This window comes from Callorhinchus milii, unplaced genomic scaffold, assembly GCF_018977255.1.
Source record: "Callorhinchus milii isolate IMCB2004 unplaced genomic scaffold, IMCB_Cmil_1.0 Scaffold10, whole genome shotgun sequence".
NCBI classification, from domain to species: domain Eukaryota; kingdom Metazoa; phylum Chordata; class Chondrichthyes; order Chimaeriformes; family Callorhinchidae; genus Callorhinchus; species Callorhinchus milii.
The window spans coordinates 9,106,170-9,125,052 of NW_024704751.1; the positions used below are offsets into that span (position 1 = coordinate 9,106,170).

Below are 18,883 nucleotides of genomic sequence, written 5' to 3' on the forward strand. Positions count from 1 at the left end.
TTGGTTTTCATCCTTTTAATGACAGACCATTAATTCAGTCCAGAAAGTGGCCGCTTTGTAAAACCGGCTTTTAGCAAACATTGACATAGTGATCCTGATAAATGATTTCACCACTGTCCACTGAAAACTGGGATATCTTCATAGATCCAAACGTAGGAAAGTTGTGTAGCCTCCCCTCCTCCCCCCGCCACCCCTCAGAGCTTCATCGAAAATCTTGACACCAAGAGAAGCCACGTTTTACCAGCTGTATCCCGCAGGGGGCGCCTTGTCATCTTTATTGCTCTCCAGGGAGAAGGGTGGGATGCGAATGTCAAGCTGAGACCCATCCGGCCTCTCAAATCGGAACGTCCCCCTGCGAAGAACAAGGTGAGAGCACGGCGGGTGAGACGGGATTTTACAGTCGGGTCCAAACCTGATCACATTCCCGTGGACTGGTTTGATTGACTGCTACGTCCTACCCTCCCTCCCCTCCTTCGCAACCCTGCACCACCTCCTGATCCCAACTCCCAGGTCGAGCCCCAATCCCTGACTGTCCAGCGCCACGGGATGTCCTCCCGACGTGAAATTACACGTGTAATTTGTTGTTGCTCAGGGTGTGAAGTCATGTTACCGAATGCGAGACACATATCCAAGCACCGGTTCTGATCTAAAGTCTATACTATGTACACTGACGAATTTGCTCTAACCTTACACAGTATATTCACTTTATATTTCTTTTAAAAATATAAACAAATGATATTTATCGACAATTTACCTTCATTTTTCTGGTATTTTTTTTCATTTTTACCATTTTCATTTCAGTCTGAGAAGTTCATCTGTTTCAGTCCTTTTTTGTTCCCTTCTTTCAAACCCCTCCCCACCCCCCCCTTTAAAACCCAATACCACATTTTGAAACCCAGTCCACCATTAACTTTACCATTACAAACCAAAAGACGCTATAGAAATATAAATTTGTATTGTAAATGTGTATTTATCAATGTGAGCCCTTGTCACAAGCTTTATAAATGCAAATATATATCAACTCCGAGTATTACTCTGGACCACTATATCAGTTACATCTCTTATATAAAAAAACTGGTAGGTTAAACACGACTGTACAGCTATACACAATGTGGCTTATGTTGCCACCTCCAGTTAGTCAAGAAGATAGACTCATAAATACTCAAACACTCAGAAAATCTTACATTATACAAGCGCTCTGGGATGCTGCTCCAGGCGAAGGGCGCTATATAAATGCAAGTTGTGTTGTTATACAATGACCAATGTAAATGTACAGATCCTGATACTTTGGCCTTTGGTAAAGTTAGGTTACGAGGATGCACACGTAAACAAGTCAGGTTACACGATCCCGGGATTTAAGTACAGCTTTTTTTAAACCACGCTGATCATTCACGTTCTCTAAATGCCACACAGCCGCAAGTCCAGCAGCAGACAATGAATCAGTGTCGGAATTGACTCTTGTAATCAAGGGCAACCCCACTTCAGAATACAGCTTCTCTTTACTTTTTCTCCAATCCCCTCTCCCACAGCAAGACTGGTTTGCATCAATCTTCACATCACTGGCTTCCCAGAGGAAAGCAAAAGTGGGGTTATACTCATGCATTCCTTGCTGTAACGTATACTTTTAGCTCAGTGGCACAGAGGTAGACAGACAGACCAGCATCAAAGCTGCCGGATGTAGCACTTAACAAGATTGACTCTGTCCCTGACACGGAGCTGCTTGCTGACAAGAATGTCAGTAACAGTCACAGCAGGCGCGGGGTGTACACTGCTCACACACGTCAGGAAGGCATCTGATACGAAAGGATTTACTCTGCATTCAACAGGAATATGTTTTCAGCTCTGTCTGTATGATTACATCAACAACAACAAGAAGATTCCATTTATAGAGCGCCTTTCACGTCGGGAGGACGTCCCAAGGTTCAGCGTTCAAAGAGAAACTTGCCAACTTATGCCAACCTTTGTGTAGTTTTTGTTCTCTACACTCGCACCCTGGGATACAGGAGGTAGCCCATGATATACGCACTGTACTGCCTTGCCTCTACACCCTCCTGCCTATCCCACAATTTATGTCTCACCTCGTGCATTTAACGTTCAGCAGATCAAAGGTCATCACATTTGTAAGTCACTCTACAGTCCACCCAGGAACTGAAACCATTGAGGTGCTTATCCCACAAAATAACAAAACACAGTCAATTCACACCTCATAATAATATATTCTGTGAAACACTTCGAGACGTTTCCATGACGTGATAAGGCACTATATCAAATGTCAAGGATTATTATTATTATTTCCAGTGTCCTTATGAAGTGGACGCAACAGACGGATGAAAAATCCAAGAGAATTCTTTTTCACTCCAAAGTATGTGTGTTGCAGAATATATTTTTATTACATTATTGCTGTCCTTGTAGTACAAACAGAGAGGCTCAGTCATTGTTGACAGCAAAAACCGCAATCAATACTTGCACATGTGTGCATTAATCTTCTCTGACTGGCCAATAAACTCAATTTACAATCACACAGTACATTTCCAACGGATAAAAATATTGATCTAGGTGCAGTTATACTAGCCTAAGAATAAATGGGCTGTGTATAGCATCCCAACGGAAGTGTCAACTGTGCCTGGACACACGTGTGTGTGCGCGTGTGTGTGTGCGCAAGCACAGCTCACAGATATACACCTGCCAACGAGAGTCTGCAAGTGGAGATTAACAATACAGATATTAAGGTCCAGGTTTTCAATGGAATAAATTAAGCCATTTTCCTGCAGAGGGAAGGTAATGTGCCACAAGCATTAGTTAGCAAACTGTCCCACACCACTTCAGGGCTGAGCGGTCTCTCTCTCTGTGTGGTTCCTGTGCGTAGGCTGGGTTTAGTTACTCGACGATAAGCAAGAGCCGCGATTCAGACCAGCGAAGCGAACGGACCGTCATCCTCGTTACTGCTCTCGAGAGAAAAGGACGGGATGGAAACGTCAAACGTGGTGCTGTCTGCCCTTTGGAAAGTGTACGAGCCCCTGCAGAAGGTGGAAACAGCAATAAGCAGCAATATCGTCTACTCCCCTCCAGTACATAATAATCCTTGCATTTGATATAGCGCCTTATCACGTCGAGATGTTTCCAAGCGCTTCACAGAGTATACTGTAAAGTGATTTGACTGTATTTTGTGGGAGAAATGCATAGCTATATACAAGCATAGTATCGTATCTATCTAGTATCATATCTATGCTACTGTTATTTTCCAAAGACATTCTTTCTATTAATCCCACTTTCCAGCTCTAACCCCACATGAACAAAATGAGGAGGAATTGTTTACGCTTGAATCGAAAGGTTTGGTACATTTCTGTCTGGTTCAGTTGAATTTGTACAGAATATAGAGCATGAATTGGTTGAGTACACATCACTGTGAGCTGTCTGTCCACTAAAAGTAAGAGGGAGCAACAAAATGAGAATTTATGTTATGAATATTCAGAGTCAGTTTGGTTAAGGGATACACAGAGGGCAGAAGTAACTGGGTTCCATTACACCACTCACAATCCAGGGTCAGAATTATGACTTGATGATTCTACAGGGCATTGGATCTCAATTTGTGATTCATGAACTCAGGTGAGGAGTCTGTCATTCTCCAAACAACAGGTTTACAGATAACAAACTTAGAAGCCAGGATACTTAGGTGCTTTGGAGGGAGAATCAACCTTCTGACTCAGAAGCGAGAAGTGCTATCAATGAGCCAGGCTGACACACCCTCTGCATTTCCATACAACCCAGACCTGCAGACCTGGCTTATCTTAGAAACCGAGTCATTAAAATGTCCTGCCCTTTAATGGAACATAGTATAAACATTCATTAATCTTTACTGAACTCTGAGCAAAGGAAAATGTCAACTTATTGCATATGACAGCAGAAATTCATCGCCCCCCGCCCACCACAGGTTTACCCAGTGATAACACTGTTCACTGCTTTCCAAGTCTCACAAGTGCTTTAAACTGCTTAACAGTACACTACGTACAATGCAAATAGACTATTGTGTGCGCGGACACACACACACACACACCAAATTTGCTCAAAGTGTTTATTTTTTTTAAATGGTCAGGATACAGAAATTAAAAAATACAGCATTGACATCATCACAGTCCGATTGAACACAAGGAAACAAGTCAGTCTCTCTACAAAGTGTTGAGCTAATGTGCTACAGGTCATCTTGTGGCATAGCAAAAGAAACCTGTTTGGGCTATCACACTGACACTGTCAAAATACTGAAGGACCTTCTTGGGAAACGTCAGCAATCTTCCCTATCCCGTTACAAGGCTAACAGTCTGTAGGTTTGGCACTTGCTCATATTGTGCTGCCTAAAAAAAAAAATTCAAATTGATTTTCAATGGAAAAAGCTCAGTAGCTTTTTCCATTGAAAACCAGTTTGAAATGTTTTTAATGAAACCAGAGACACAGTGTGGTTCAGACAAGGCCATGGATTAAAATTTAACAGGAAGAGCCACAGCAATAGCCACTGCTGGCACGTTTGAGATCACAAGCCAACTTTGATGTGTAAACACAAACCACGCAGCAAAATACTGTACACGCAATGCAACTTCCAAGAGACAGAGATGAGCGCAATTCCTGACAGGGGCACTCCATTACTCCGGGAATGAACAAAGAATCAATCCGGCTAGCAACAGTCCAGGTGATCATACATCTCACAGGTATCACTCGTGCCCTGTCCTCTCTAATTCTCCTCCCCCTCCTCCCCCACCATTTACGCTACAATAAATGTGGTGTGTTTGGGATGATCAGTTAGTGAGTGGCCTTTACGGTGCGTGTTTAACTCTCCAAGCTGAATGACGAGTTCGCAAAAAGCTGCCACTAATTACAATTCAGGAACGGTAACAAAATCTCAACCAACAAATACTTCCGGTTCCGTATAGTTCCTCTTCAGACATGTGCATTATAGAGCAGTGGTGCAGTACCAGGGTATAAACCCTACCTTCTGGAATCAATCATTGCTACCAAAAGGCACTCAGCTCACTCACTACAGGCAGGTTTTAAGGTTGGCAGGGTTCAAGAAGGATTGGTTTCACGATCGATTGTAATCTGTATCTGGGAGTAGAGATCACTGCTCACTGACCGGAGATTTCCTACATGTCAAACTGAGCTTAGACTATCGGGTGTGGTCCTTCCACCATTCACACCTGCCAGATCTCAGGCCTTTGCTCTGTACTAAGTGGGTGAATTATGACAATTAGAAGAATCCTTGCAGTTGATATAGCAACTTATCATGCCGTTGAGACATCTTGCAGCGCTTCACAGTATTTATTCTAAAGTGGACTGACTGTGTTTTGTAGGTGGAACGCGGCAGCCAGTTGAGCACAGCAATATCCCACAAACAGCCAAGGAGTGTATGACCAATTTTATTTGGGGAACTTGTTGGCCAGAACACCAGGAGAGAAGGATTTACTTCTCATTTCAAATAGTGCCATGGGATCTTTAAAGTCCACCGGAACAGGCAGACAGGACTTTGTTTTAACATCTCATCCGAAGGGTCTCTCTGACAATGCAACACCCACCCAGCGCTGCACTGGAGTGTTAGCTTAGGTTTGGCCTCAGCGTCCCTGCAGTGATTGGAGAGGGGGAGAAAGTGAGGAAGAAAAAGCTTAGCCACTAAGCAGCTGCTGAAAAAGTGTAGGTGTATGGAAAAAGTCAAAGGAAGGATTTGTTCCCTTGGTCAAACAACCTGACACTCTCTAGCTCTGAATATAAAGAATGGGCACTTGAGAGGTACTGGAGTTACTGTACACTAACACACGTCAGTGCCCTCACGGAGAAATTGAAGGGGTTTGTGGGAGACATTAGTCTCCTTGTAATCATTTTGTGCAGAGATTGTGTTTTTTTTCAATCACTTGGTTTCTACAACAGAAATACAACCACCAAAACACAGCATTAAACGCACTGTTAGACAGAATGCTCTTTGCGTAAATGCTCAAGGTTGACAGTGGACAAGGATCCTTCTTCCTGAGGCATCTGGTTCTTGTCAAGTATTTGGCCTTAAATTCTGAGCCCCAGCCAGAACTCAGCTTCAGACTAGTGGGAGCATGGCTTGTTGAGGCTTCACACAAAAGGATAATAATAATAATGATAATAATAATAATGATAGATCAAAGGCTCACACACACACTCTCCAACCCAAAGCAATAACTACATGGGCACTGTGCAAACTGAGGCATGCTTCCAAACACAGTCCTGCTTAACCTGCAATCAATCTGCGCTGATACAAGTCTGCGCTGATACAACCCCCCCCCACTGTTGACACAAGAGCCCCGCATTGGCAATTCCGAGCAGACAGATTTCTCTGTATTGCTATAATATGAACAATGGGTTCTGGGTCATCAATGGACATCTTTCATATGACATTTGCCTAATCTTTGCTTTTCCCCAAAAAAGTTTAATTGAAATAACACCACAAATTTCTCAGCTTGGGAGTGGGGCCATCACTGCTGTAATTACTTCAGCTACACCAAAAGGACTAAAATATTGGGAACCTAATAATTTAGTCCCATGTCCCGGTGACAGTACAATTATAATAGAAATGCAGTCAGAGCCAAAACATTTATCCTTGTATTACCTGCATGCACCTTAACCCTCAACCTGGATTTTTAATTGAAAAGGGCACTACTCCTCCTCAATGTGCAACCTTCTAATGTCCAAGTGAGATGGCCTGACAGCACTGCTGTGCCACGGAGTAAAGTCCACTGGATTGGAATGGCTCAAACCGATTTCCCTGAGGCCCCCTCGTCACCTCCATTGCTTCCGTTGCTATAAAGTGCACTACGGGCAAAGGGCTACTTCACAATCAGATAAGGGATGTGAATGGGCCTGGCAAGAACCCATTAGGAGAGTCGTCTTTCTTGCTTTCGAGGGAGAACGGTGGAATACGGACATCGAAGAAACTCTTGTCAGCTCTCTCCAAACGATAGGAACCCCTGTAGAATGCAGATACAACCATCAGCCCATGGACACAGTTCCCGGCTAATTACAGTTGATTGGCAAAACTGGGGACGGGGAGAGGAAGGAAGGAAGGAAGGGGGATTCAGAACAAAGACAAGATAAAATCATCGGGCTCTTTAGGCAAAGTGGTATTCCTGGACAGAAAAGTTCAGGTAATGAATCAAACAGCTTAATGACGAATAAGTTACGTTCTACTTCGGATAAACAAAATGATTGCTTTCCTGCAGATTAAACTGTTTTCTATTTGCTCTTTTCTAGTTTCTCCACGTGATGGGATAACAGATGCAATTTCCACTGCACCTTCCAAATCTGATCAGACGAGGCCACAAAATTAACCAGACTGCACCAATCTGTGACAGTTTCTGAGCCAGGCGGCTCCTCAGTACTCCAGGGCACTGCTGATGACAACACAATTATTATTATTATAGGTAGGACTTGGAGGAACAGACCAGTCACTGGGGGCAGGGATTCTTCCTACTCGGCTCCTGTTAACCCTGCAATACAAAACTCGAACGGGGAGGGTGGTCCTAACTGGACAAGCAGCTGGAAAGCTTGCCAGGCAGTGCCCTCACTGACACTCTACGCTATTTCAGCTGTTTAGACTCCAGCGTTATCAATATTACCTAAATAGCTAAATTACAATTACTTTCTCGAAACCCATGCACACTCTGAGGTCTCCAAGCCTCAACTCTTGGCAGCCTACACTTAATCCTCTCTGGAATTAGGTACGCAGGAAGCTTCCCTCCAGGGAGAGTGTGTATTCCATTACGCAAGGATTTCCTTGTATAGGAAGGATGAATGGAACTCAGTTTGGTTAGATACTTCTAAGCACGATGCTGGGTTTCTGCATGCGCCAGACACCTTGCTGAACAAAAACAATCCTGTGAAGCACTTTCAGACGTCTTGACAATGTGATAAGGCTCTATATTAAATGCATTGGGTGGTGTCACTTGATCCAGAATTACACTGTTTTCTCCCCAGCCCAAGACCCGCTACGTATTACAGCTTTTCAATGGATCTTTAAAAAGCAATTTTTTTCATTAAATCTTTTAAGCTGTCAACCCTGGAGATTATTTTTTTTTAAAAAAAACACACAACGAGGGTCTGGGGTTTGTACAAGCCAAGGGAGACGGATGGGAAGAGGAGCTGAAATACTTTTCTTTGCCCTTTGAAAAGTTTGCATTCCTTCCTTGGAGCAGATGCAAATTCTCTTGTTAATTTTTCCTCCTCTGTAGACCATCTCCACACTCAGCAGAGCATTAGAGCACTCAGCTCCACCATAAACAACGCACATCAGCCTCCATTCCACTTCGATCTCAATTAGGAAGCACCTGAGCCACAAACCCGTTGCATCAAGAACTCTCTTAGTGTTACAAACTGACAGGCTTTGAACACAAGGCGTAACTGAGAAATCTAAACGGTCAGTCCCACCGTGTTATCAAAATTCCATTCACGGACATCATTTTTTAACGAAACACTGCAAAGGTAGTCGAGCAATAAAAAAAAACCGTAGCAAATATCCCCAAAATGCAGGCAAATAACTCCTCATCCCCTCCTCAAATATGCATAATTTCCAATCTCCCTGTTTTTAATCCTCACCTGTCTGGAGTAGACTGGCAGATTAATTCACAGCAATAGCAGGAAGAAAAACGTGGACAGCTGGAAATAAATCCACCAGATAGATTTGAAAAGGGGTTAGGAGTTTAGCAGTAAGAGGGTTGAGAAAAATTCGACTGTATTATGAGGGACCCTAATTTGCACACTCAGGATTAAAAGGTCAGAAAGAGCATAGTCCGAGTACGTTCCTAATCACACACCTTGTTCTCAGAAGATTGTACAGAAAATCTCAAATAAATCAGCAAACAGTCTTTAAGAAATGGATTATATCAATTTAAGCAATGGATGAAGCACTTAAGTAGAGATACACAGATGCAAACATACCTCAGACTAGGATGAGTATAATAATACGTTGACTGGAGGAAAGAGTATGTGGTACAATGGCAAAGCTGTCTTTACAGCACAGCAGGTAGAACAGAATAGATAAATGGCACCAAGACTCACGCTGAAAAGAGCTTTTATAGTTCAAGTTCACAAAACAGACATGAATATAAATGTTTTTTGTAAAAAAAGAATGCAGTTATGTTCCAGACCTTAAAAAAAATTCCAAACTTGACTGAGAAGGATTTTATCATTTGCACACAAGACACAGGATGGCCCGCATCATCTCAAATAGACGCATTGCAGAAGCCCTAGTACAAGGATAAACAGCCCACCCCTCCACAACAGAGTCAGTCTGTCCTTGCTCAGCTCTGTTGGCATGCATGGTCCCTCCCCAAACTCAAGGAAAGTTACCATTTGTGAATGGCAGAATTCAGGCGATTTTTCATGTTCCCTCTAATGCCTTCATTGCAGCCCAGAGTAAACTGAGCAGGATCCTAGCACCTCATGCTATTTCAAGATCAGTTTTATTTCAACCTGACAGACACCATTAAAAATCCTCAGGAAACAATACAGCAACAAACCAAGCCTCCACCCTTTATCGTCCCAAATCCGACCCTGGTCCCAGCTTAATCACTAGACTCTTTGTTCAAAGATAAAAGTAACTACATTACAGTGCACAGATTAAAACATTAAGAAAACACAAGCCTTTAAAGTGCAACTCCTACGCAAATGTATAGCTTAGAACCTAGTTATCTTACAAAGACAGATTTACATAACGTAAGTGGCTGGAAGTAAGTGGCGATCATTCATTCTTCTGCTCTTGTGTGCCAAGTCAGATGCAATTTAAACAATCCTCCACGAACATTCCACATCACATTAGATGGTCAGAAATATTGGAATCAACAACAACTTGCATTTATATAGCGTCCTTCATGCCGGATGGCATCTCAGTAAGAGCAACACAATGAACATTTTAAAGGTAGAAAAGCTAACAATATAGAACTGGTTGCGGGGTGTCCTAGACCCAACTTCAGATACTGCTCTTCAAGCGGAGCCAATCCTTTCCCAGCTATCGCTCAGTGAACACGATTATCTCACACCACAGGTAGCTAGGCTGCCCTTCCCTGGGTCAATGCTTGAACTGATAACTATGGACATTCAACCTCCTGAGTATTGCAGGCTTTCAAAATAAAGAATTTAATTAAAGATAACAAGGCTTCCCTTTTTCCTTCCAGTTGTCGCCCCTCATCCATTGATGGCACCAACTCATTCTGCCTTACAGTTCCACGGGCACATTGCAGACTGAACCTGTTAACCTGGATGCTGAGAGCCAGTCAGCATGCTGCTTTGCCAGCAGAGATTACAGGAACCTGGCTAGGACTCCTGGTTGATTTTTGCATTCAGACATACAGATCTTCTGTCCTGGCTGGGATCAGGATAGACTAGGAATTGAACTGACCCTTTCTGGTGTTTTACCTGCTGGTTATAGAGAGCGTTTTCCATTGATCCTGTAGATCAGAGATGGCCAACTTGCAGCCCGTGGGCCACATTATGTATGCATAAAACAATCGCCCAGGCCACAAGTTGGCCATCCCTGCTGCATATAATTGAATCAAAAGCTTGTACTAAACCATAAAACATTCCTGTTGCAGTTTTCGGAGAAACAGAAAAACGTTTCTAGGAGTTACCTCAATGGCTTGTGGGTTTATCCTGTGAGCAAACTGTCAAATAAATACCATTCCCTTTTGAAAAGGTTTCACTCCACAGAAACCAAGCATCTTATTGTATGCCTCAGCCATTAAGGAGATTGAAAGCAGGAGGACTAATGAATTGTGACCCAAACAGTACAGGCATTAGCTTATGATAATTAACAGTTTACTTACCACATATGGCCACTGGGAGCCTGCAATGAGACATGACTGCTGTACTGAAATGCTGGCTGCTCCTTCGATAAAACTGGCTCCTGTTTACAGACAAAAAGGGAATACACCTTTAGATTCTCGTCAGAATGTGACACACGGAGCAACTATAGATTGTATTGATGTGTAATGAGTAAAATGTGCTAACAACATTTTAGCCGTGGGAGAGACGGGCCACTTAACTTTGGCCATTGTTCAATTATGACTTCTAAGCACCGGCCATTAACACTTTAAACACTCCTAGAAATGGTATTGTTCCCATTGTATTTTCTTATTGCAGTGTACATTGCAAACCCCCCCCACAACACACACATAGTCTGCTGACTGACCCCATTTGAAGTGCACAAGTTTAAAGTTAACTGGTTTGATTCAGTCTAGCACTGGTGAATAGCTTAAAGATTCACAAGTACTCACTCGAAGCTCAAATGAAAGCAAAGAACTTAATTTTGGTCAACATTTCCAGTTCTGATGAAGGGCCACACCCTAAACAATTTAATAATCCTTATGTTTGATATAGCACCTTAGACATCACAAAGTCCTTCACAGAATATATTGTAAAATGCATTGACTGTATTTTGTGGGAGAAACACAGCAGTGTCACACTAGCACTGGATATGTAACTTTCAGTGACTCACTATCACTTCATGTATTCGGGGATTTGGTTTAGGGTGCTTCAACATGTACCTGGCACAAGTGTCAAGCTGCAACAGATGCCATGATTTTCTAAAATACAACCTTCCCCTTCGGCAATAGGGGCAGTTCTGTTTCTGGAATCCATCTAGTATGGATGCCAGAATTTGAGACAGAAGGAATATATGGAGGTTAATATAATCCTGAACCACAAAAAAAATGGCAATTCATAGCATGTCAATCAGGAAGTTGACTGATATGCATTCACAGCGTTTTGTTTCAGGTTTCCAGCAACTGCTCAAATTTGTAAAAAAACACAATTTTTAAAATTAGTCTGCATTCTGAAGTTAGCAATATAGGCACTCATTCAAATCACAACAACAAACTACATTAGCTCGGAATGTGACTAGCAGGATTACAGATCCTTCAAATGATCTTGTTCAAATCCAAAATGCGGCGCAAGACTTTTCTGGTAACAACTCCAGTGCCTGGTTTAGCTACCAATTCAACATGTCAACATGGGATAGGCCTTTCCTCTCCCCTCATAGTCTCTTATTTGTTTTCAACTGCAAACATCCTTTGGCCGTATTCCACCAGTATGTGAATTTGTAAACCCAGAGTTGATGCAATTATTCTGAGTATTAGAATAACTGGATAACTGAATACATTCTGGCAAGCTGCTCCAGTTATTAGATTAAGTGAAGCATTTAACTAGGCCCATACACATCTTTTAAAATCTTGCTAGGATCATTAATAGTTACTCACCCTGCCCACCACTCCTCTGCCTCGCACCGTCTCCAGTGTCCCAGACAGGCTGAATATCCGCCAGTGTCGTTCTCGAAGCTGAACTACTTCTGCGCCGAGATTCTCCAACCGGATGCAGTATCGCCACTAAGAAGGAAGAATGGGGTCAGGTCAGTCCTCCAAACTGAAGCAACGGGAAGTAACACAAATCTATCTCCTTTTTGTATGGTTACATGTAAAATGCAACTTTTTAAAAAATGTAACTAGGCACTTAGCCTACACCTCCCACCAAGACTTTTAGGCTTAAGGACATTTACAAAAGAGTATTATGGGTTTGATAAATCAGGACCAACCACTGGCAACTTACACGTGCAAATAGTCATATTACACTTAAAACAAAAATTTGTCCCAGTTTAATCATAGTGACCTAAGTAACCAATATCCCATATATATCAATAAAACCAATAGAATGTTCACAATCAGACTCCACTCTGCATCTGTGGTGATACTTACCCAGTAGACGTGGGAATTCTGAGCTTCCTGCAATGCATAGAAAAAAAACTGTAAGAACCGCTTCAGTGAAAAACAATTGGAAGACACTGCAACTTTTATTTAAAAGTCCACAATATAATAATAATAAGGCTTGCATTTGATATAGCGGGTCGGGTCGTTGTAACAATGTCATGTTAGAACTATAGGAATTCAGTGCATTAATTAAGCAGAAAAGCCAGGTTACCCATACTTCATAAACAAAGCCACTCTAAGATGAAGAGTTGTGCAACTTTACATTTATATAATGTAACAATGAGAAATGCCTTGCGTGTCAGGACATCCCAAGGCACTGATTAGTCATTCCCAATCTGAAAAGCCCTGCATCTTGGGCTACTTCCCAATAATTGTACGCTTAGTAGACCTCCAAATAAGGCTATACGCTGCAATACATTGGATGTGCCACCATTGTGAGGCACTCCCAGTACACCATTGGAGAAACATCACAACATCCTTACCCGCATGCCCATGTAGAAAGGTATAACAGTAACCCTGATGTTTTCTGTGGTTTCTCGATGTACGTCGGACAGCTCTAACCAGGGATGGTTCTTCTCTTGCCAGGCGCGTAGTGTGTCTCTGGCTGCAAATGGCAGAGCTGTGGAAATTAAACGACAAAACACTTAACACAGAATATCTCCAGGATAATCTAGTTTATACCCCGAGTTCAGCTAGTACTTTTGTTTAGTCTTGTATAAGTGTACCTATAATGTACATATACCGATAATGATACCATAGTACACATGAATCATACAACCAATTTGTAACTTGGAACCTATTTGATCTCAAATGTTTGGAGACGAGATCCACTAATACGTGCCAATACTAAAGCTTTCAGCCCGTCAGTACATATTTATGACACTGCAACTCTACAGTGAAATCATTTAAATTTTTATAAAATCAAAGCTTATTTGATTTCTGGGGACGAATTTTGTGTTCATCAAGGGAAAAGATTTTGGTATGGAGAAATGCAACATTCCCATTGGAGTACTCGGTTTCAGCATTGACCATTCCCGGGTCAGGGATTCAAAGAGACATCAACAACAGGCATATATATTACCTGGAAGAATGTTAAGATATATGGAGATATTATATATGTTGTTGTTGCCACTATTATACGTACACCACTAACTTTCCTCCATTCATAGAAAGGACATAAATCAGGCATTTCAGTTGGCTGGAAATGTACAAAAATACTCATTACCTTTTGCAGGCTCGTAGGAAAGAAATCTTTCAAATAACTCATGTTGGATGGGGTTCCTATCTGAGGAGCTGTATGGCAGAATGTCTTCATGACTCACATAGTCTAAGCCTAAATATAAAACAAACACTTTTAAAAGAATCATTTCAGACATTTACTATTGCAAAAAAATTGAAGAGAATGTTGTAACATTTCAATCTTCTCTGAATAAGTATTAAAATGTGTTTGCAAGGCACTGATCAGCCAGCACTGAGTAAGCGCATCACAGTCAGAATGATACTAAGAGCCATAGTAATAGTAAAATGGAAAAACATTTTAGCCAGAGCACAAGCAAAAAGTGGGAACTTTGTATACGGAAATCGCTTGATGTCAGTCTAGATTGAGATCCACTCCCATATTTATATGAGAACAAGGCATACCAATGCGTACTGCCACTAGTCAGCTAACTCACCAGAGATCCGGGATCAATTGTGAGACCCCACATCTCTGTATGGCTCCATTTCACACAGTGGTTTTACCCACTGCCCCATGAGGGTTGTAAAGTTTCTACAACACATTACAAAGTGTTAAATCTGATAATTTAGTTCAGACTATTATATTAAATAGGATCAGTTTCTCTCCAGATATGCTCCCTGTTGTTTTACATAATATAAAGCAGGTCCATTACCTGGAATTGCATAGAGAGCTCTGCTGTCGTCGTGGTTGGCAAGAAAAGTCACTGCTTCTGTCTGTGACCTCTGAGACTGCAACAGAAAAGACAATTGAAAAGACAAAGCAAGGAGTAGCTGTGAGTTTAGAAGCACACGACTATTTCACTACAAAGATTGAAGAGGCAAAGAGCAGACTTGTACTAGGGAATACCAAGAGAACCTGTATTACAGTTTCACAATAGGAATAATGGCCAATATGATTTTCTCCCAATCCTTCTCCACTTAACATTCTCACTCTCCCTAAGGCACGGATTCACACAGGTGTATAGTTCCAGACAAACTAGCTGCCCTCTGGTTTCTTTCCCAGGTAACTACTAATCACTCACTGCCAAGATATTGTAGTATGTTTTAGCACTCAATGCAACTGTGGGGGGAGCATCAAACCCAAACCCAAGGAGGAGGATAATTTTGTTGCGAATCTCATGAGCTTAATTTTAAAAGTTGCCTGGGAGGGACAGTTCTATTTAAACTCCCCATGACCAGCAGCGTTCCCTTCCCTCATCATTAATAGTTCTACAATAACAGTAACTGAGATAGATTGGCCCAATTTAATTAGAGCAGCACATTTACCCCGCAGTCTGTTCATTATACAGTTTACTTCTCTTGAAGTCACTCCCAACTGAACAGTACAGTTAAAGTAACACCCACATCGCCACTTGAATGGGACATGTTGAACATAAACACTCACAATATGAGGACAGTCCCTGGTGTCAATCAGCACTTGATAGTATGTATGTGTTTTGCCTTTTACTTCTTTTGAACCTTGACTTCCTTCTGCACTTTCTGTCTTACTGCAAGCAAACAAAGTACAAACCATCAATCAACTCTTTCAATGCGTGTAACTCGGCAACATCCGTTTATTGCTGACCTCTGAAAATCATTTGCTTCTTAATGTTTCAACCAATCAAAAAGAGTCAGGCAGGGAGTGAATTGACATAGTCTTTTTTGGTCAGCGGGATGTGCAGAAACTCATCACCATGCTTAAAAGAATCCAAACCAGTGTCCCACATATGTACACCACCTACACATGGAAACATTCCTGTGTCTGGAATGAAATGTGAACTCTTTTTCTGGAAGGACACACCCCACTTTTGGTGAGTACAGACCCAAATACCAAGGCTTGGGGTCCACTCCCTCCCAGAGTATGCGCTGGGGTAACTGCTGGAGTTTAACCGGTTTGCCATTCAGAGCACTGTCTGGCAAGCTTCCCACTGCTTACCCAGCTAAAACCACCCTATACATAGGGTATATATACAAAATACAAACAAATGCACCATAATACTATAGTGAAATTAGAAGAAAGCTAACACAGAGCTTACCTGTCAGAGCTACAGGATGCCACATCACGGTCATACAATCTGGCGTGCCATGGGAACAGGACTATTCCTCTGTACCCAAATATGCTGTGTAGAAACAACTACAGGGGCAGAAACACAGGGTCAAAGACATGCAAAAGGATTTTATGTCCAAGCTGCATCTTTAGAATAGCTACACTGGGTTGGGTTAAGATAGGCTGAGCTAGCATAAATTCACAGCCAGACACAAAAGCAGCCCTCTTACCACAATAAGCAAGAGGGAGAAAAGAGGTTTTGGTGTCTCAGGTAGTGGGTTTCCAATTCAACCACATCAGAGGGAGGAGCAGAGAGGAGACTTAGTGTTTTCCCTCCACACAGAAGCACTAACAAATGGCTTCACTGTCCTTAAGATTGGAAAAAAGCACACAACCGGTGTTTCTACTTTGGATCACTATCCAAGTGGAGCGCATGTAATGTGGAGGCAGAAAAAGGCAAGACTGAATATAGTTATGACTGACCTTGGTCAAACAACCTAACAGAACTCACTGTCAGGGTCACACCTCACGTATGCCATCCAGGAAAGACAAAGTTGGTTGCCTATTAAGCAACTTTAAAAATCCTTGATATAACACCTTTCATTATCAGGAGGACATCTCCAAGCACCTAACAAAATGTTTAAAGCCTACCTAAACATGGGGACAGGACCTCAATTTAACATCCCATGGAAAGGGCAGCACCTCAAACACCGCCAAACTCCTCCAGTACAGCGCTGGAGTATCAGCCTGGGCTCTGAGCCTGAGATCACTTCATTTTGTAATAGCAAGTTACTCCATAGTCAAACCTATCTCACCTGTCCGGTTTCATATTTTCCTAGTTGCTTTGGGGCTTCAAACACTCCAACCGTCTCTAACACTTTACCTTCAGGGCGGTTCCTGTGGAAACAAAATCAAACAAAACTCAAAATAAGTAAGGATTTATCACAAAGATCAGAATTAAGAAACAGAACACAAGCATACATCACAAGTACTGGCATAGGCATGGGATTAACTCTCAACAACATGATAGATCATATGAAGCAAAAGTATGCAGGTCACTAATGAAGTTCAAAATTGTGCAACTGTATTTCCAGATTTTTCTAGTACTTCAGTTAGATGTGATAGGTTTCCAACTGACTACCAACCTCTGGTTAAACATTACCCTAATATCTCCATATCACTCTGTAGAGATGAAAACAATACTTCCACAGCCACCAAACCCTGTCGATGAGTGTCTCTGTGGATTTATTTTTACGCACAACCATCTTCCAATGGTTTGTAAAGTTCAATCTGTGAACTGATTTACTTTCAAAATCTTCTGAAGGAGGCCTTAGCTTTTTGGAACAAATAGAATTATTATATTCTGCTCTCAGTTTCTGTAACCACCATGACTGCAAAACATTTCTTCAAGTTTCGAAAACACATTTCAAAAGAGTTTTCTTCCCCCTTCTCTTAAAGACAGCAATGCCCAGTGCCGTTCCAGGACACTTTGGAAAACACCTCCATACGCACAAACATAATAATAATGATAAACAGATACTGGTACATGTACAACAATATGCATTCATATAGGTGTGGCATCTGGGAGAGCTCATACATAGATACAAACCCACACCTTTCTCTCTCTATACTGATGCTCTGCCACTGCGCCGTCTTTTCAACAAAGTACTGCTTTCCCATCGTACATATACAGTACGAGGAGTGGCAGCTGCGCAATAATAAATAATCTTTGCATTTGATACAGCGCCTTGTCGCGTCTTCCGAGGCGCCTCCAAGCGCTTCACAGAAAAGGACGTACAAGGTACTGCAAAGTGTAGTGACTGTGTGTTCTGCGGGCGAACGTATGCAGCGTATAATCGAGGGCAACGCGAAGACAACCAGCCCTGTGCAGAAACAGGTAACTTCAGTGTGTTTTGATGAAGGTGTGTAGTCATGTGCTGTGTACTGGCGCGGAGTGGAGTGGAGGGAGTGGAGGGAGTGGAGGGGAGGCCAACCTTCTCTCGCTCCCCACAGTCTGACCTCCCCGTCGCTGGGCTCTCACCTGGAAGACAGCAGCCTGACGTGCTGGTGATACTGGGTGACGTTACAGGCCAGACAGGCGGCCCTGTTGCTGCCGCCGCCGCCGCCGCCTTCCCGCGAGTAACGAGCCCCCAAGGCCCGGAAAGCGGCGGCCGGAGCTTTGCCGAGGACTGACACGCACCTCCTGACGGCCGGGGCCGCCATGACAGTGAGCGAGCGCGGGGCGGGGCGGGTGAGGGAGACAGTGAGAGGCCGTCCCTCACACTCACACACTACAAAGCCCCGAGGGGGGGGGGAGCCCTGACTGACTGACTGACCGACTGACCGCCCGCCTTCCCGCTCTCAGGCCTGAGCCAAACTCCTAACTACCCGCGGGGGCGCCTCAGCGCCCGGTGGTGGCGTCACAGACACACGGCGGCGGCGGGTATTTTTTTTTGAGCTGTTTTTCTAGCGACACCACCAGCTGCCCCTCAACTAAACCAAACTGCCCGAGGGCTGGGGGGGGGGGGGGCGGCTGGGCGTTCTCGCGGCCGAGAGGAGGGTCCGGCAGTCGGGGGCGCGGGCCTGCAAGGCGCTCGCTGGCTCCTTCCCTCCCTCCCGTGTGCTGCTCGATGCCACTAACAAAGATGGCGGCCGCCCTCGACGGACGCGTAACCAGGCGGTGGTTGGCCGGTTGCCATGGAGACCGGCCGAGTTAGGCCTCGCGTCTCCCCCACGGAGCCTGAGGAGGAGGATGAGAAGGGGGCACAGTTACAACACATTCCCAGTTTAACAAGGCGATGGGGGGGGGGGCAGGGCAATAATCTTTATCTTGGTGATTCATGTGTGTGTGTGTGGGAGGGAG

General features: G+C 43.3%; 1 protein-coding gene across 3 annotated transcripts; it reads right to left on the minus strand.

Moving 5' to 3' along the window:
* On the minus strand, window positions 1-18,297 carry poldip2 (polymerase (DNA-directed), delta interacting protein 2). 3 transcript variants are annotated; one of them, XM_007896478.2, is made up of 11 exons: window positions 18,062-18,295; window positions 16,836-16,917; window positions 16,010-16,107; window positions 15,379-15,481; window positions 14,648-14,723; window positions 13,984-14,091; window positions 13,241-13,377; window positions 12,747-12,773; window positions 12,255-12,380; window positions 10,824-10,903; window positions 1-352 (listed from the first exon to the last, which is right to left on the minus strand). In XM_007896478.2, the coding sequence occupies exons 1-11, from the start codon at window positions 18,241-18,243 to the stop codon at window positions 238-240; spliced, it is 1,134 nt and encodes a 377-aa protein (XP_007894669.1). In that variant the 5' UTR covers window positions 18,244-18,295; the 3' UTR covers window positions 1-237. The 3 variants fall into 3 exon arrangements, with proteins under 3 accessions (XP_007894669.1, XP_007894670.1, XP_007894668.1); XM_007896479.2 differs by lacking the exon at window positions 1-352 and adding an exon at window positions 2,373-3,017 and having other exon boundaries at window positions 18,062-18,296; XM_007896477.2 differs by lacking the exon at window positions 1-352 and adding an exon at window positions 5,371-6,974 and having other exon boundaries at window positions 18,062-18,297.
* Window positions 18,298-18,883: the final 586 nt, after the last annotated feature.

Coding starts and splice junctions, on each gene's coding strand:
- poldip2 (XM_007896477.2), bottom strand. CDS start 18,243: ATGGCGGCCCCGGCCGTCAGGAGGTGCGTGTCAGTCCTCGGCAAAGCT. Junction 16,108..16,835: donor GAAAATATGAAACCGGACAG/GTGAGATAGGTT, acceptor CTGCCCCTGTAG/TTGTTTCTACACAGCATATT. Junction 12,774..13,240: donor CTTTCTACATGGGCATGCGG/GTAAGGATGTTG, acceptor TATGCATTGCAG/GAAGCTCAGAATTCCCACGT.